The 18,071-nt window shown below is 39.1% G+C and overlaps 1 protein-coding gene across 3 annotated transcripts in view; it reads left to right on the top strand.

The window, feature by feature from the left end:
* lcmt1 (leucine carboxyl methyltransferase 1) overlaps positions 1-10,582 on the top strand; it is a 31,784-nt gene extending 21,202 nt beyond the window's left edge. For all 3 annotated transcript variants that reach the window (XM_068003009.1, XM_068003011.1, XM_068003010.1), the window contains 5 exons: positions 5,688-5,808; positions 7,825-7,926; positions 8,662-8,753; positions 9,306-9,403; positions 10,310-10,582. In XM_068003009.1, the coding sequence (XP_067859110.1) occupies positions 5,688-5,808; positions 7,825-7,926; positions 8,662-8,753; positions 9,306-9,403; positions 10,310-10,341 (445 nt within the window). In that variant the 3' untranslated portion in view covers positions 10,342-10,582. The remainder of the gene's footprint in view (positions 1-5,687; positions 5,809-7,824; positions 7,927-8,661; positions 8,754-9,305; positions 9,404-10,309) is intronic.
* The last annotated feature ends 7,489 nt before the right edge of the window (positions 10,583-18,071 follow it).

Consider the following 18,071-nt stretch of genomic DNA (forward strand, 5'->3'; position numbering starts at 1 on the left):
GATTGGGAAATTAGATTAAAGGATATGATGGTAGATTAGCGATGGTGAACATTTTAAAGAAATAATTCATAATTCTCAACAAATATACAGTCCCTTGAGGAATAAAAAATCCACAGGAAAAGTGATCCAACCATGGCTAACTAGAAAAATTAAGGGTAGTATTAAATTAAAAGAAGAGGCTTACAATATTGCCAAATCAAGTAGTAAGCCTGAGGATTGAGAGGGTTTTAGAAATCAGCAAAGAATGACCAAGAAATTGATGATGAAGAAGAAAATTGAATGAGAGTAAACTAGCAAGAAATCTAAAAACACATTGTAAGAGCTTCTACAAGTATATAAAAAGGAAGAGATTAGCGAAAGTAAACGTGGGTCCCTTAAGAGGCAGAGACAGAAGAAATTATAATGGGGAATAAGGAAATGGCAGAGATGTTAAACAAATATTTTGCATCTGTCTTCACAGTAGAAGACACAAAAAACATACCAGAAATAGTGGGGAACCAAGGGTCTAATGAAAGTGAGGAACCTAAAGTCATTAAGATTAGTAAAGAAAAAGTATTGGAGAAATTAATGTGACTAAAAGCTGACAAATGGCCTACATCCTAGGGTTTTAAAAGAGGTGGCTGCAGAGATAGTGAATGCATTGGTTTTGATCTTCCAGAATTCCTGAGATTCCAGAATGGTCCCAATGGATTGGAAGGTAGCAAATGTAACCCTGCTATTCAAGAAAGGAGAGAGTGCAAAAACAGGGAACTACAGGCCAGTTAGCCTGATATCAGAAGTAGGGAAAATGCTAGAATCTGTTATTAAGGACGTAGTAACAGGGCACTTAGAAAATCATAATATGATTAGGCAGAGTCAACACTGTTTTATGGAAGGTAAATCATGATTGACAAATCTGTTAAGAGTTTTTTGAGGGTGTAATTAGCAGGGTATATAAGGGGGAACCAGTGGATTTAGATTTTCAAAAGGCATTCGATAAGGTGCCACACAAGGTTGTTACACAAGATTAGGGCTCGTGGGATTGGGGGTCATATATTAGCATGAAACTTGATTGGTTAATGGACAGAAAACAGAGAATAAATGTTTCATTTTTGGGTTGGCAGGTTGTAACCAGTGGGGTGCCGCAAGTATCAGTGCTTGGGCCTCAACTGTTTACAATATATATCAATGACTTAGATGAGGGGACAAAGTATAATGTATCCAAGTTTGTTGATGATACAAAGCTAGGTGGGAAAGTAAGCTTTGAGGAGGATGCAAAGAGGCTGCAAAGGGTTATAGACAGGTTAAGTGAGAGGCAGATGGAGTATAATGTGTGGAAATGTGAAATTATCCACTTTGGTAGGAAGAACAGAAAAGCAGAATATTTTTTAAAAGGTGAGAGACTAAGAAATGTTGGTACTCAGAGGGATTTGGGTGTCCTTGTACACAAATCACAGAACGTTAACATGGGTATAGCAAACTATTAGGAAGGCAAACTATTTGCAAGGGGGTTGGAGTAAGAATAAGGAGGTCTTGCTGCAATTATATAGGGCTCTGGTGAGACCACATCTTACTCAAGGAAGGATATATTTGCCTTAGATGGGGTGCAACAAAGGTTCACTAACTTGATTCCTCTGATGAGAGGGTTGTCCAATGAGGAGAGATTGATTTGAATGGGCCTATATTATCTGGAGTGTAGAAGAATGAGAGATGATCTCATTGAAGTGTATTAAATTCTTAAAGGGCTTGACAGGGTCGATGCTGAGAGGCTGTTCCCCTGGCTAGACAGTCTAGAACTAGGGGTCATAGTCTCAAGATAATAGGTCACCCATTTAGGACCTAGATGAGGAAAAATTTCTTCACTCAGAGGATTGTGAATCTTTGGAATTCTCTACCCCAGAGGGCTGTGGATGCTCAGTTGTTGAGTATTTTGAAGACTGAGATCAATAGAATTTTTGGACAGTAAGGAAATCGAGGGATATGGGGATTGGGCGGGAAAGTGGAGTTGAGGTAGAAGATTACTCATGATCGTATTGAATGGTGGAGCAGGCTCGAGGGGCCATATGGCCTACTCCTGCTCCTATTTCTTATGTTCTTAACTAAAGTCATGAATGACATCCTTTGTGACTGAGGTGCATTTTCCTTCTCAACCTCTCAGCAGCCACACAGTCGACCACACCATCCTCTTCCAAAGCCTCTCCTCCACTGCCCAGCTCAATGGGACTACCCTCATTTGGTTCCACCCCTTACCTATCCAATCATAGCCAGAGCCTCTCCAGCAATAGCTTTTCTGCCCCTGGACCATTACCACTGAAGTCCCCCAAGGATCTATCTTTGGCCCCCTCCTTTTCCTCATCTACATGCTGCTCCATGGTGACTTCATCCAAAGACATAGGGTCAGGTTCCACATGTATGCTGACGACACCCAGCTCTACCTCTCTACCACCTCTTTGTCACCTCAAAACTCAGCTGTTACAATGTTCTTCTGGGCAGCCTCCCATCCTCCACAATCTGTAAACTTCAGTTCATCCAAATCTCTGTTGCCCGCGTCCTATTCCGTACCAAGTCCTGTTCACCTATCACTCCTATCCTTGCTGATTTACATTGGCTCCAGTCTCTTAATGCTTCCAATTTAAAATTTTCATCCTCTTGTCTAAATGCCTTCAGGGCCTTGCCTCTCCCTATCTCTGTAATTTTCTCCATCCCTATATCCCCATCCCCAGAACTCTCCATTCCTCCAACTTGGGCCTCTTTGCATCCCTCTTCCTGTGGCCCATCATTGGTAGCCGAGCCTTTAGCCACCTAAGACCCACGCTCTAGAATTCCTTTCCTAAATCCCTCCGACTCTCCAACTCCCTCTCCTCCTTTAAGACCCTTGTTAAAACCACCTCTTTGACCAAGCATTTTGTCACCCCTCCTAACATCTCCTTCTTTGGCTCACCACCCATTTTTGTCTGATCACATCACTGTGAAGTGCCTTGGGATGTTTTTGTACCTTAAATGCAAGCTGTTGTTGAAAGGAAGATGATAAAGATAGACATACTGAAGGAAAGGAGGAGAGAGACTATTTTCCCTAGCCAATATCCATATCCATGGTTTACAGGAGTGGAAGTAGCTGAGTATTTTTTGGTGGAATTGATTGTAAAAGGTTTTGAGAACTATTGTTTCTATGTTTATTGTTGAGGACAGTGTGTTGTGTGAGCAAGGTCAAGTAAAAATGGGCTTAAAAAATGTAAGAAAATAGATTTTTGTTCCAGGCCTTCAGGATTTTGCTCGAACAAAATTAGGTTATTCCAGGTCAGGCCACCAAGGTTACACATCACCAGACTTAAGTTGAAAGCACAACCAGGGAGATTGATAGCCTACCTTTAGAAAAATAGAGGGGAAGGGCCTGTGTATATTTCCTGACAAAGGATTCCAATAATCCTAACCAATGCACTATAAATGCAGGTTAACATGCTGTGCAAACACTTCAATTGAGCTGCATTTGTACGGTGTTTCATACAGTGCCCTGAGCTCACAGAATATACAGTAGGTTCAGCAAGGCAGTTAGCTCCCAACAGTCTCTCTTTAAAAGAAAGTATCTCATAACTAAATTGCACAGTTAATGTTGAGGTAAGATTGCCACAGAATTAACTGATAAAGCTAGAAGATTGATGTGGCAGTATAGAACACCATTTTTTAAAATTAGGTTTGCTTTCTGTATTGCTATAACAATACTTAAATCCAACCTTAGTCTCTGGGGCACCAATCAACTTGCCTGTGGAGGTCTTTGGGGAATTGTGGGATGGCTGTGTTAGCCATTCTACGTGGGAGATGTTTAATGGTTGACACACTCTAGTTAATTATGAAGGTACAACTGATTGCCACTTCAGTGAAAAATGAATCCAGGTCTATTTTGATAATTGATACTGTGTTTAATCAAAATTATTCACATCACAGAGTATGTGATATTATTAGGCTAGCTTTTAGGACCATTAGTCATGAGATTTCAGTATTGTCTCAGTCTATAACATTTACCATCAATTTTTGTGGTGTAACATCATGATTGACATATAGTGCATGATTGTCTGACATTTGCTGATAGTTTCGATCATACAGAAAATCTTTTAGCATTGTTACAACAATGAAAGATTTCTTTAAAAATACATGATTTTTTTTTAACCTAGCGCTCAGTATACAGCACTCTTGGGTGGAATTGTCCTGTGTATGATTGTTAATGGTATTTGAGTAATTAACTGGGAGGTACTAACATCTGACTACCACCCAGAACAAAAGCTTTGTATCTGGCATAGTGCTAAATGTGAATTTGCAGTAATAACACGCAAAAGAGATTTAACATCCCAAAGCGATTTTTCTTGAATGCTCATAGCGCAAAAATACTACCACACAAGACAATTCTAATCCAGAATTAGTTCTTTTTATAGAGCAATACACATATATAATGTCTGACAACAGTGAGACACCTGAAAATGTTTGATTCCTGTAAATGTTTAGTGGGACTCATGAGAATTGGGACTAAACTCGTTTGGTTTCAAACTCGAACCATTTTTGTTTCCAGAAGCTCCAATGCATTTTCAATGATATTGTTGTCTTCAAGGGTGGTAAAGTTCTGCCAGAGGCCTTAAATTTAAAAGGTAATTTTTTTTGTGTAAATATAGCCTTTGTATTTAATCAGGTGAGAGTCCAACAGTTCACTGGAAGAACATTATGGATTTTTAAAAAATCTATTAGATAATTCTGAAGGCCAAGATGGTTGCTGTAAGTCATTTTAACTCACAACCACACTTTTCCTGCAATCGGGGTACAAACTTTAGTACAGAGTAAATTTTATTCAATCTAGGAGCATTTCTTTAATTTTGCAAATGCTTGCCAAATGAATGAGTATTGTAAGTATAGTGAAAGACAAACATTTTGTTCAGTTTAATCACAGCATGCAATGAAGTCATTGTTCAGGTACAAAAAGCTATTCATGATTTAAAAAAAACAGTTAAAGTAACTCTGTTTACTATGAAATGTTTCAGCTATATTGACAGCACTCTTTTTTTAAAATGAATGCTGCATACACTTTTTTTGTTTACTGAGTATAGAATACTCCCCATGCAAATATAAACAAGTTTTTCAACAGAAAGAATATGCTACCCCTTAATAATGCAATCCCGTTTGTAGAATAAGGATTACTCCTGATAATGTTGCCTTATGTACTGGTTCAGATCTTTTTTTCTAGTAACTGCAAATACTGGACTCAAGCGATGAAGCTTGAAGGATTAAACATTGAATTCTGGCTGAACATTCTGACCACTCTTTAGGTAAAAACATTTTTTTAATCCTCCCCTACCATACCCAGACCCCTCAAGGCATTCCCTAAATATCTCTAAATAGGGCAGCATCAACTGGGGAAAGGGGTTGTATACTCCTTATTCTGTTCTTGGGTGTTCTCTCTTGCTGATTCAAAAGCAGGCAGGAGAAGAACAAAACGAATTGTCCTGACTGGCAAATGTCCCAAGCACTCTGCTTATAATCAACATCTACATGTCCATCATCTAAATTTTGAGTCCTGGTTACTATTGGGATTTATAACTGAGGTAGTGTTAAAATTGAGAATTGTATGAGTACAGAGTGTATTATGAAGTTTAAAATGTTTGACCCTCTACAACCCACAATTCCTAGTTGTTCTGGTATGTAACCCTCTATGATTTTTCTTGTAGATTACCAACTTTGCTAATGGCAGAATGTGTTCTTGTCTATATCACACCTGAGCAATCTACAGAATTAATAAAGTGGGCTTCAAGTACTTTTAGTACCACCATGTTTATCAATTATGAGCAGGTAAAACACATTTTAATTTTCCCATGCAGTAGTTTACTTAGACACACTTGTGATGGGGGCATGTCTTTTTCTAACTTGTAAAACTGACTTTGGGTAACTTTAATTCAAAAAAGTTATCATTTGGTGGAGGGGTTACAAATAGGCCATATGAGCTGTGTAAAGTTGGGATAGGAAAATAATACCTATAATAAAGGTTTGGGAATTTTATTTCTGGTTACGTTTTAAATTGAACAACTTTACCTAAGATTAACTGCTCCTTTTATTTCAAGGCACTTCTAGTTGTTTAAAAATGGATAGACTGAGTAATTACAGGCCAATCAGCCTAACCTCAATGGAGGGCAAATTATTGGAAAAAATTCTGAGGGACATTTAGAAAGCCACAGATTAATCAAGGACAATCAGCATGGATTTGTTAAGGGACGGTCGTGTCTGACTAACTTGATTGAATTTTTTGAGGCAGTAACAAGGAGGGTCGATGAGGGTGTAGCGGGTTTGATGTAGTCTACATGGATTTTAGCAAGGCTTTTGACAAGGTCCCACATGGCAGACTGGTCAGAAAAGTGAAGGCCCATGGGATCCAAGGGAAAGTTGCAAGTTGGATCCAAAACTGGCAGTGGCAAGAAGCAAAGGGTAATAGTCGATGGGTGTTTTTGTAACTGGAAGGCTGTTTGCAGTGGGGTTCCGCAAGGCTCAGTACTAGGTCCCTTGCTTTTTGTGGTATATAATCGATGATTTAAACTTAAATGTAGGGGGGCATGATTAAGAAGTTTGCAGATGATACAAAAATTGGTCGTGTGGTTGATGGTGAGGAAGAAAGCTGTAGACTGCAGGAAGGTATCCATGGGCTGGCCAGGTGGGCAGAAAAGTGGCAAATGGAATTCAGTCCGGAGAAGTGAGATAATGCATTGGCAAACGAGGCAAGGGAATACACAATAAATGGTAGGTGACTGAGAAGTGTAGAGAAACAGAGGGACCTTGGAGTGCAAGGCAGGTAGATAAGGTGGTTAAGAAGGCATACAGGATACTTTCCTTTATTAGCCGAGGCATAGAATATAAGAGCAGTTCTTATGCTAGAACTGTATAAAACACTAGTTAGGCCACAGGTAGTGTACTGTGTACAGTTTTGGTCACCCCATATCAGGAAAGATGTGATTGCACTAGAGAGGGTACATAGGAGATTTATGAGGATGTTGCCAGGACTGGAGAATTTTAGCTATGAGGAAAGATTGGATAGGCTGGGGTTGTTTTCCTTGGAACAGAGGAGGCTGAGGGGTATAAAATTATGAGGGGCCTTGGTAGAGTGGACAGGAAGGACCTATTTCCCTTAGCAGAGAGGTCAATAACCAGGGGGCATAACTGAAAGGGTGGTAGAGGCAGAAACCCTCATCGTATTTAAGAACTTGGATATGCACTTGAAGTGCCGTAACCTACAAGGCTACGGACCAAGAGCTGGAAAGTGGGAATAGGCTGGATAGCTCTTTTTCGGCCAGCACAGACGCGATGGGCCGAATGGCTGCCTTCTGTGCCGTAAATTTCTATGATTCTATGATAGTGTTATTGTAGTGTCTTTTGCCAGCGGAGGCATTGTACTAATTGAGGGCACATGGAGTTAGTCTTAGTGCAGCATGTCTCACTATGTTAGTTGAGAGCAAGGAATTCTCCTGATATCCTGGCCAACATTTTTCATTTAACCAATGTCATCTAATTCAAATTCACTTCTTATTTATCTTTTTGCTATTTTGGGAAATTGCTGGCATGGGAGGCTGCTGTGTTTTCCTATGTAACAGCAGTCAATGCTCCAAAAAAAGTTATGTAAAGCACTTTGAGGCATTTTTATGTGAAAAATGCTAACCAAATTTTTTTTTTATTGAGCACATGGAATTTCGGCTTTAACAGATCACTGTCCTTTTTTGCTTGAGCAGCTGTATATACCCTACACAGCATCACTATTGTACTGTAAGAGATCTTTCAGTCTGTTGCGTAATGGGGATATTCTACTGATTGCACATTTTTCAGGTGAACATGACTGATCGTTTTGGCCAGGTGATGATAGAAAACTTGCAGCGACGGCAGTGTAACCTTGCCGGAGTGGATATCTGTCAAACTCTGGAAACACAGGTTGTGTATACTTTTGTCACAATCGCATTCATTCATATTATTCCACAATCGTTTATGGAAAAAAAAGGCATTTTTAAATGTTCTTTAATTGTCAAAATACTGTTGAAAATCCTTGTTAAACAGTAACTATAGCTACATAAAATACATTTTGCATTTTGAAACCATGCAAAAATAGTAACTAAGTAAGCAGCTTGTTCATTTGGTAACACTGTCATCTTTGGGTCAATAGGTTGTGGATTCAAGCCCACACCAGGACTTGAGTGCATAATGCACATTCCACTGAGAACAGCAGTGCCATCTTTTGGATGAGATGTTAAAGCAAGGTTCTATTTGCCTGTTCAGGTGGATATTAAAGATCTCATGCCACTATTCGAACAATAGTAGGAAGTTTTCCCTGTCTCCTGGCCAACATTCCTCCTTCAGCCAACACCACCAAAAACAGATTAAGTGGTCATTCATCTTGTTGTTTGTTGAATGTTTCTGGTGCAGAATGGCTGCAGTTTGTTTACATAACAACAGTCACTGCACTCCCAAAAACACATTCATTGTGTTAAGCACTGCGAGACACTTCAGTGACATGATAAGGTGCTATGTAAATACAAACGTTCTTCTATTTAAATTGTGTTTCAAACAGCACTGCAGCTACTGCTTCCTAAATATATATTGAACAGCTTTTTAAGTACAGCCTGTGATTGCTTCTAGTTTCAAACTGTGTTTGGGCTTATTCCTTCACAGAAAGATCGGTTTCTTTTGAATGGCTGGGATCATGCGACTGCTATGGACATGATGACTGTTTATAACAGTTTGCCACAAGCAGATGTTCAGAGGTACATTTAATTTGTGTTTATGATACTCAGTATGATTCCTCTGCTGCTAGCATTACAAATTAAACCAATATATGAGTTTGCTATGTGACAGGGTGATGGTCATATCAGTCTGTACAGCCCATTCTGTAGGTCTGCTTTTCTCTGACTTTGGAACACATATCTAAATGGGCAGTGGCAACTTAAAGTTGTCATGCCTGTCAGAATAATTAATGGGAATCTGGGTGCAAAGACTACAAAAACACTGAATTAAAAGGAATATATATGAGAGGATAAAATTTACTTCATTAATTCTCTTGTTTTAAATACAGTTATTTGGTATTTTTTATTGAACGCTTAATATATCTGTTATTTTGACTTATTTGGGGATGAGAATTTCCTGAGCTTTTGCTTTTTCTGATGGGCTGCCACTAGATATTGCCGCTATCTGTATCACAAGCTGTACATCCAGTGCCAACTATACTGTATACCATGGGCTAGCTCATCCCTTCAGTCACTTTTAGATTCTTTTCCTGAAACTTCTCCCTCTTAATCCTTATTTATTGGTTTCCCTAGGATAGAACATCTTGAATTCTTGGATGAGAAGGAGCTTTTGCAGCAACTGCTGCAACATTATTGCATCTGCTGGGCCACAAAGGATAGTGATGACTTTGGTAATCGTTTCATATTTTGCATTATATGCCACTATATAGATACTGAGGTTGAAAAAGAAACTTGCATGTCGATAGACCCAACAGTAAAATGAGTTCACCCCTATGTCTCTACACCTCTGCGTTCCAGACCTCAGCCCCTATTTTGGGAAAGACTCATAGCGCTTCCCTTGAAGGAGGGTAAAACGGAGGCAGCCCACACCTCTTTTGAAGGGAGAAAAGGGCAGACAAGTCGATATCTACCATTCTAATGCATCAAACAGCTGGTTCGAAAACAATACTGGCAAAAGCTGGATGTTATGAAGTCTAATATTGTGAAAAAGCAAACAAAACAAGATTTTAAAAATTACAAACCCATAAGCCTAGAAGTTGCTTTGGGTGATTTAGGACAGAGAGCAGGAGAAACTTTATTATACTGTAGGTTGTAAGGCTGTGGAATGCACTATTGGTTAGAGATTGAAGCAGAGCCCATGTCAACATTTAGTGGGGTGGTTGAAGGAAAGGGTGTTGGAGGTAGTAAAGGATACAGGGTGGTGGGCACATGGGATTAGGACTACTGGTGTGGAGGATAAGCACCAAGGCAGACTCGTAAGGCAGAACGGTTTATTTCCATACTATCATTTCTATGTAAACTCTTCCAAGCCAGTTTGCTGATCATCTCATTCAAGTAACTTTTAAAAAAGTGAATAGAATCAAGTTAATATTTATTTTTTAGCAGTGGTCCCAAAGATGAAATTCCCTTTTTAAGTTGTGACTGAATGCAGAAAAATGAACATGTGGGAGTACAGTAGGTTGTAATTAAGAATGGACAGATTTGAAATGCGATCTGTCCTTCAACAAACTACCCATCCTTAATTACTACCCACTGTACTCCCACATGTAATGTAAATGTCCTCTGTCTGTTTGCAGGTATCAATGACATTATGTTTGGGAGCATTTGATTTCCATAAAGCTACTTCAAGTCTGAAATGATGAATCCTGCAATCAATCTGCATGAAAAAAGGAAATCCACTGAAACCATAACAGGACAGTGCCTTTGTAATTAAATGTTTGTTGCTGTTTGTTCCTGTGTATAAGCAACGGAAAAGGCTGAAATTACATCATTTTGTGAACTTGAGGCCTGTAATGTATGTCAGATTAACAAACCACTTGTTTTGCATTAAAAATATTGAATTGTTTTAATTTGTTATATTTAATCAAATTCTTTCAGTTGAGTTTGATATGTTCACCAAAACAACAGAAGTTTGCTGGTATCATCAATAAGTTGTTTTTATAATCATCAATACACAAAAATACAATTTGCCACAAATGCTCTAGTTGTTAATAGACATTTCTTTACAGTTTTGTTATTGGTTATTTAAATGAGAAATTCTATTTGGAATACATCCAAACTGAATACATGAATGGGTATTTAAACTGATGTGATCTGTTGTTATTTACTTACAGTAATGTAATTAGACAGTTGCTGTTACCTTTTTAGTAAATGAATTTGATTTGACGGTTACTATTTACTGCATAAGCGTGGTTTGTCAGTATTTACTGCATTAGTGACAGTTAGTATTTATTACATTCGTGTGATCAGTTCATCGCTAATTACTTCATTAGTGATCAATCAGTATTTACTGCACTGTAGGCGCTATTTATAAGGTGCCCATAGGAAGCCTGTTGATAAAATTTAAGGTGCGTGGTATATATTTGGATTTTCAAAAGGCCTTCGATAAAGTACTGCATAGTAGATTCATGACTAAGGTCACAGCATGTGGAGTCAGGGGACAAGTAGCAGAATAGATAGCAAGCTGGCTACAAAATAGAAGAGAGAGTAGGGGTTAAAGGTAGTTACTCAGGCTGGCAAACGGTGGGAAGTGGTATTCCACGAGGATTGGTGCTGGGACTACTGTTGTTCGCCATTTACATAAACAATTTGGACTTGGGAATCGGAAGTATAATTTCAAAATGTGCAGACCACACCAAATTGGGGGTATAGTCAATACTGAGGAGGATTGCGACAAAATACAGGAAGACATTAATAAACTTGCAGAATGGGTATGTAATTGGCAAATGAATTTCAATATAGATAAGTGTGAGGTATTACATTTTGGTAGGAAGAATAAGGGGGCCACATACTGCTTGGATAATAAAAGTCTAAATTCGGTAGAGGAGCAGAGGGATCTGGGGGTACAGGTACACATCATTAAAAGTAGTGACGCAGATTAATGAGGCCATTTTAAAAAAACAAAAAGCAAACCAAGCACTGGGGTTCATTTCTAGAGGGATAAAATTGAAAAGCAGAGAAGTTATGTGAAACTTGTGTAGAACCTTGGTTAGACCACACTTGGAGTACTGTGAACAGTTCTGGCCTCCATATTATAAAAAGAATATAGAAGCACTGGAGAAGGTGCAAAAAATATTTACTAGAATGATACCAGAACTGAGAGGTTATACCTATCAGGAAAGACTGAGCAGCCTGGGGCTCTTCTCTCTAGAAAAGAGAAGACTCAGGTGACCTGATGGAGGTCTTTAAGATTATGAAAGGGTTTGATAGGGTAGACCTAGGGAAGATGTTTCCACTTGTCGGGGAGACCAGAACTAGGGGCCATAAATATAAGATAGTCAGTAATAAATCCAATAGGGAATTCAGGAGAAACTTCTTTACCCAGAGAGTGGATAGAATATGGAACTTGCTACCACAAGGAGTAGTTGTGGTGACTAGAATAGATGCATTTAAGGGGAAGCTAGGTAAACACACGAGGGAGAAAGGAATAGAAGGATATGCTGAAAGGGTTAGACGAAGTAGGGAGGGAGGAGGCTTGTGTGGAGCATAAACACTGGCATGGACGTGTTGAGTTGAATGGCCTGATTCTGTGCTGTAAATCTATGTATTAAAAGGAATGTGGCAGCATGGATAGGAACTTGGTTAAAGGATTTTTAAAAAAGTAATGTTTGGTGGATGTTTTAAACTGTTGGGATGTAAATAGTGCTATGCCCCAGGGATCAGTGTTAGAACCATAGCTCTTCTCGGTATATATAAATGATACAGACTTGGGTATAGAAGGCACTAACCGGTGAGCTGCCTCTGGACACCCGTTTCTGCCAGCCAGCTGTCTGCTCGAATGTTAATAAGGCTCAGTCGTTAAAATGGAGCGAGCCTCCCTTTGTAGCCCCTGGGTCCTGCTGACTTTCTGCCCGTGAGTTAAAATTCCCCCTCCCATTTTTTTTGTTTCATTGGATGAAAAAGGTCCCATGGCATGATTCAAAGAAGGGCAGGAAGTTCTCCTGGTGTCTTGGCCAACATTCTTGGTCAACCAGTACCATTTAAAAACTCATTGAAAGTGAAATGCTTTGAGTAATTTCTGAGAATTAGTAAGTAGCTTTATAAATCAAGCATCATCTTCTCACTCATGTTTCATAAACATTTTGAACAAACCAGCTGATGGGATGCAGTCCTGATGGATTCATGTCTTCACTTGGAACCAATCTGACATTTCTACTTCTGGCTGTTGTTCCTTCATAAACTCATTTAGCAGTGTGGTAATTGTTCCAGCAACTGCTAAGTACCATTCTGCCACTCATAGCTACTTAAAGACTATGGAGTTGAATTTCCACAGGGGTTCTTCCAATTGTCGGCTGTAATTTCGGGAGAAGATCTGTCAATGCCGTAAACAGCACTTACGATGTTTCTCCGCGGTTTCCATGGATCTTCCGACGAAGTTACAGTGGTTGAGTGGGAGAATCCTGTGGAAATTCAACCCCTATGAAACAGACACATCTTTTCTACATTTCCAATCATCTGTTTCAGTAAGAAGATCTAGTCAGAACACCCAGATTTTCTTCTGAAGCCACACTAATTTTCCCCACAATAGACTTCCATCCAGGCATCCCTGTATTCTATTCAGGAGTGCTCTTGTGAAACTTGTAGTAAGAGGATGATACTAGCATTTAAGGTGGATTGTTGGTTGCTGTCATGGTGATGATCGAGGAGCTGGGTGCTGAACATATGAGTAAGTGAGTGTACTGGACTAGCAACCCTGAGGTCATGAGTTCAAATTCCACCATGGCATGTTGCAAAATTGAATTCAATAAATCTGGTAATTTATGGGCTAGCACCAGAAAAATGATCTTGAAAGCTACCGGTTTGTTGTGCAAACCCAATTGATTTACTAATGTTCTGCAGCAAAAGGAACTTGCCCAGCCCTATTAGGTCTGGGTTACATGTAACTCTAGATATGGTTGTAGTGGCCTGGCAAGCCATTCAGTTGTACAAACAATTACTACGAAGCACAATTGGAGGAATGCCCACTGCCTTATTAGGGCATTTAGAGATGGGCAATAAATGTAGCCTGCCAGTGTTACTCATACCTGAGAATAAAAAAAGTGGAGGCTCAAAATCAGAATTGTGCCTGTAGTACACTGAAGAGCACAGAAGCATGAAAAAGAAGGTGGGCATGATTGACAAACAAGTGGAAATGGTGTATGTGTTTATCTACCTGAGAAGTTATGCAATGAAGGGGGATGTGAGAAGAGCTGCCTCATTGTAACTGCAAGTATTTTGCTAGATGGAAACCATTGTCGGGGAGGATTTGCTTTACCTTGGGATGTGAAAAAGATAGTACGTGAGGCTAGTGTGCAGTCCGTACTTCTGTATGGTGCTGAGAGCTGGACCCTGACAAGCATACCAGCTGCACTGACCAACACTGAAGTAACTGGAGCAATCTACACAAATTGGCAAAGAGGAGCACCATGAGGAAGTTTTGTTGCATCTATGGCTAGCTTGGTTATGACCGCAAAGTGCCATGCAAAAAATTTAAAAACCTAAATGTGCAAAGGCAAGTCTAACTAACAGCACATGCCGTTACATGCCCTGCCACAGCAAATTATGGCCCAATGGCTTAAAAAAGTAGTAGATATCATATTACAAAAGAAAATTGCAAAACTAAGCCATTCATTGCTGTTTACTTTCACCTTCTAAATGATAGGTATAATACACTGATGCAATTGTTATATGACTGAGTAATAGGGCAAACTACAGGCTTTTACCACCATTGATTGCAATTATGTACTGTATATAGCTGAACAGAAACACAGAAATAAAACAATTTGCACTAATCAGGAGCCATGTAAGCCAAAAGGAAAAATACTGGATGCCAGAAAATTGTTATCAGTATTGTTGAACTGTTGGAAAAAGTTTGTAAAACATTTCCAGAGTTAATAACTGAGCTTATGTACTTGAATATCTGTGTAGTATTTGTGGCACTTTATCTTGCACTTGGAAAAGTGCTGACGTTCCATCAGCTTAATGATCTTTGAACATTTAAGAAACCTGACCTTGCAAATGGCTTAATCCAGCTATAAATAACTTAGAAGATAGGAAGTACTGAGAGAGTCTTGTGTTTGATGTCTTATAAATGTAGTTCAACAGCTAATCAACAACAACTTGTGTTTATACAGCATTCATCACTTGCAGAAAAAAGATGTCCCGGTACTTACAATAATGAAGAAAGGGATATGGTGGATACAAAGCATGGAAAAGGGAATGGAATGGAGTGGCTATAAACCAAAGGCACAATCGAAGAGGAAGATCTTGGGAGGTTTTCAAAAGCAGGGAGGGAGATGGCAGGGCAGAGGGAACTGGGTTGAGACTTCCAGTGGTGAGAAGTCATAGAGTCATAGAGTTATACAGCACGGATAGAGGCCCTTCGGCCCATCGTGTCCGCGCCGGCCATCAAGCCCTGTCTACTCTAATCCCATATTCCAGCATTTGGTCCGTAGCCTTGTATGCTATGGCATTTCAAGTGCTCATCCAAATGCTTCTTGAATGTTGTTGACTAATCATAGCAATCAATCTCGACCAATGAGTTTTCAACATACCCAGACATCAGGTGAGGAAAACGCCCAGTGGTGGAGAGCTTTGGGAACCATTGGTCCAAAGTCACCTGTTCCTGCCACACATGTTACAAATTACTCATATACTGTATCCCAAAATATTACTTTGTGAAAGAAATCTTTCTAATTTGCATTTGAATGAATCAACATTCTGCTGCCACCGTTTTCCTTGGGAGCCTGTACCATAGATTGACTTACCGACATAACGTTTCTACAGATTAGTTTGGAATTTACGTAGACCGTATCCTTTGGTTTTACTGTTCTGGACAAGGTGAAACAGCTCGTCATGGTCTCCATTATCCAGTCCCTTTAGAATCCTAAATAGCAATCATCACTCCTTTCAACCATCTCTTTTCCAGTGAGAACATGCCCAATTTAGTCCTCTTAATCTAGTCACTCCATCTCCTCAATCATGCTGGTAGCTCTCTTCTGTATCCTTTCAATAAGTGTATTGGTTGATTACACAGTCACCAATGAGGAAGCAAGGAGAATTTCACTAATAGAGGAGCACAGAGGGTCTGCAGGGATGTAATTCAGGAGGAGAACACTAAGGTGGAGTGTGGCAAGGCCATGGAGACATTTGAAAATAAGGACAAAAGTTTTGAAATTGACACACTATTTTGAGGAGCCAGTGGAGCTTGGAAAGGATTGGAGTGTGGCATTTTGGATGAGTTGAAGCTTGTGAATAGTTGATGCAAGGAGGCCAGCCAGAAGGTCATTGGAGACATAAATGATGAACAGAAAATGGCAACTGTAAACAAATATTGATCACATTATGCAATTAAATTTAGTGTCAAAGTTACATTACCCTGTTAGACACTGACAACAATAAGCAGCAGATTACGCTCAGTAGAAAAATCAATGACTATGTTTGCAGGGCAAAAATTAAATAAACCTATTATATCTGTCTCTTTTTCAAATTATTAATTTGAAGAGAATTATGCACACATTAGGATGAATATCTGTACTATGGTATTGCATATTTTTCTACTTTTTGACCCCACTGTCATAATCAAGTACTCCCAGTTCAGGTAAAGCAAAGGTTAAGTGAAAAATAGGGAAATCAAAATTGATTTTCCTACTGCATGCTTCAGGCGTGGAGCATTGCCTGCTGGGAGCACATATTGGTAAATCATGTGCTCTCAGCCCACAATTTTCCATCAATTAATTTTCACATGTTCCCTCAATATGCACTCCCGATGAGCAAGGCTCTGTGCCAGGAGAAAGCAAGTGGAAAAATTATCCTATAGATCCTTCTATCTCTCATGTCTGGTCCAATATAAAAATAATAATAAAATCAAACACATTAAAGATTTTGGTAGAATTTTTAGTCCACAAAAAGAGCAGAATGAATGATTGATGAGTATCAAAGGCTAGTTTGTGAAACATAACTAATTGGTGCAGGTTAGCACATTGTTCATTCACCTCTGTGATTGGGTATAAATCCAGCCCAAGTTACTGGCATGAAAGTCTCCTCAGCTGCCTATGAGGTCCTGTGTGAAATGACAATGGGCAGTTTCAATTTGGTTCCCAGTGGTCATTGACTGTCAGGAAAAACAGCCTTTAAGCACTCCACACAACATCAATTGGACATTGGTACTTATTAGCTTGCTACCAATTAGCCTGCTCCACTGACCCCCTGTCGAACTGCTGTTACACCTTACGATGTTTAAGGTATTTCACTGTCAACAAAAGTAAAAGATTTAATCTACTTTTAGTTCTTTTTGTCCTCATTCATACAGAAATGGAGACATCTACTCCTGTTAATTCTAAGTCTTGTTTACTTAAAAAGTAATTGATTAATCAATTAGTTTATATTAAGCAATTTGAATGAAACAGCACAGGAGATGTTTGTGTATGATTTCAATTAAATTAAATGATAATTCAATTTAAGCAACTTTGAATTGAGAGCAGACTGTATTTAGCAGTTGTCACTGGTATAATCTGTCTAGCATTATTTCCCACTACCAATCACCACAATGAGATAACTACTAATTACAAATTCCCATGTGTATGACATCCGCCCATTACCTGAACCTTAATGAGCCTTACTAGCGATAACTCAAGTTGCAATTTTGCTATGGTTCAGTATCACTGAGACATCACTTTGATACCATTCACCAGAATGAGCTCAGTGTCAATGAACAAATGCCTGTGATGCACCTCATGCATCGACCTGGGCAATTTCCTGACAAATCTCAGCTAATAAATTACTTGATTAGCAATGTCTCAACAATCATAATTATTCCATAGCTAAACAATCTTATGGGAAATTATTAGCTTTTTGGTAACACATTGGGGATTCTTCAAGTTCTCCCCAACCCCCCTGGTTTATGATTCTCATTATTCCACCATCACTTAATGCAGCCTGAGGACACTGTGCCTAACTCTACATCATAAAATGAACTGGATAGTCATTCTTCAGCCTACCCACCCCCCCCACCCACCCCCACCCCGCCCCGCCAAAAAAAATATAAAATCAATGAATGCTGAAAATAAGAAAGAAAAACACTGAATGCTAGAAATTTACAGCATCTGGAAGAAGAAAGGTTACAGCTTCAGGCCAAGACATTTGATCAGAAGATTCTTTCTCTTTCAGATGCTGACTGGCATGCTGCAATTCTCTGGTATTTCCTGATTTTATTTCATGTAATATTTAATATCAAGTAATATTTTAAACTTTAAAAGGTTGTGTGAACTTACAGTATAGTTTTAAAATTTGAAACTTTCTTAGTATCCTGCAGAGGTTTGTTTGGTACCATAAATATTTAGTGAGTGAGCTTCCACAACC

The sequence above is a fragment of the Heptranchias perlo genome, chromosome 22, assembly GCF_035084215.1.
Source record: "Heptranchias perlo isolate sHepPer1 chromosome 22, sHepPer1.hap1, whole genome shotgun sequence".
NCBI classification, from domain to species: domain Eukaryota; kingdom Metazoa; phylum Chordata; class Chondrichthyes; order Hexanchiformes; family Hexanchidae; genus Heptranchias; species Heptranchias perlo.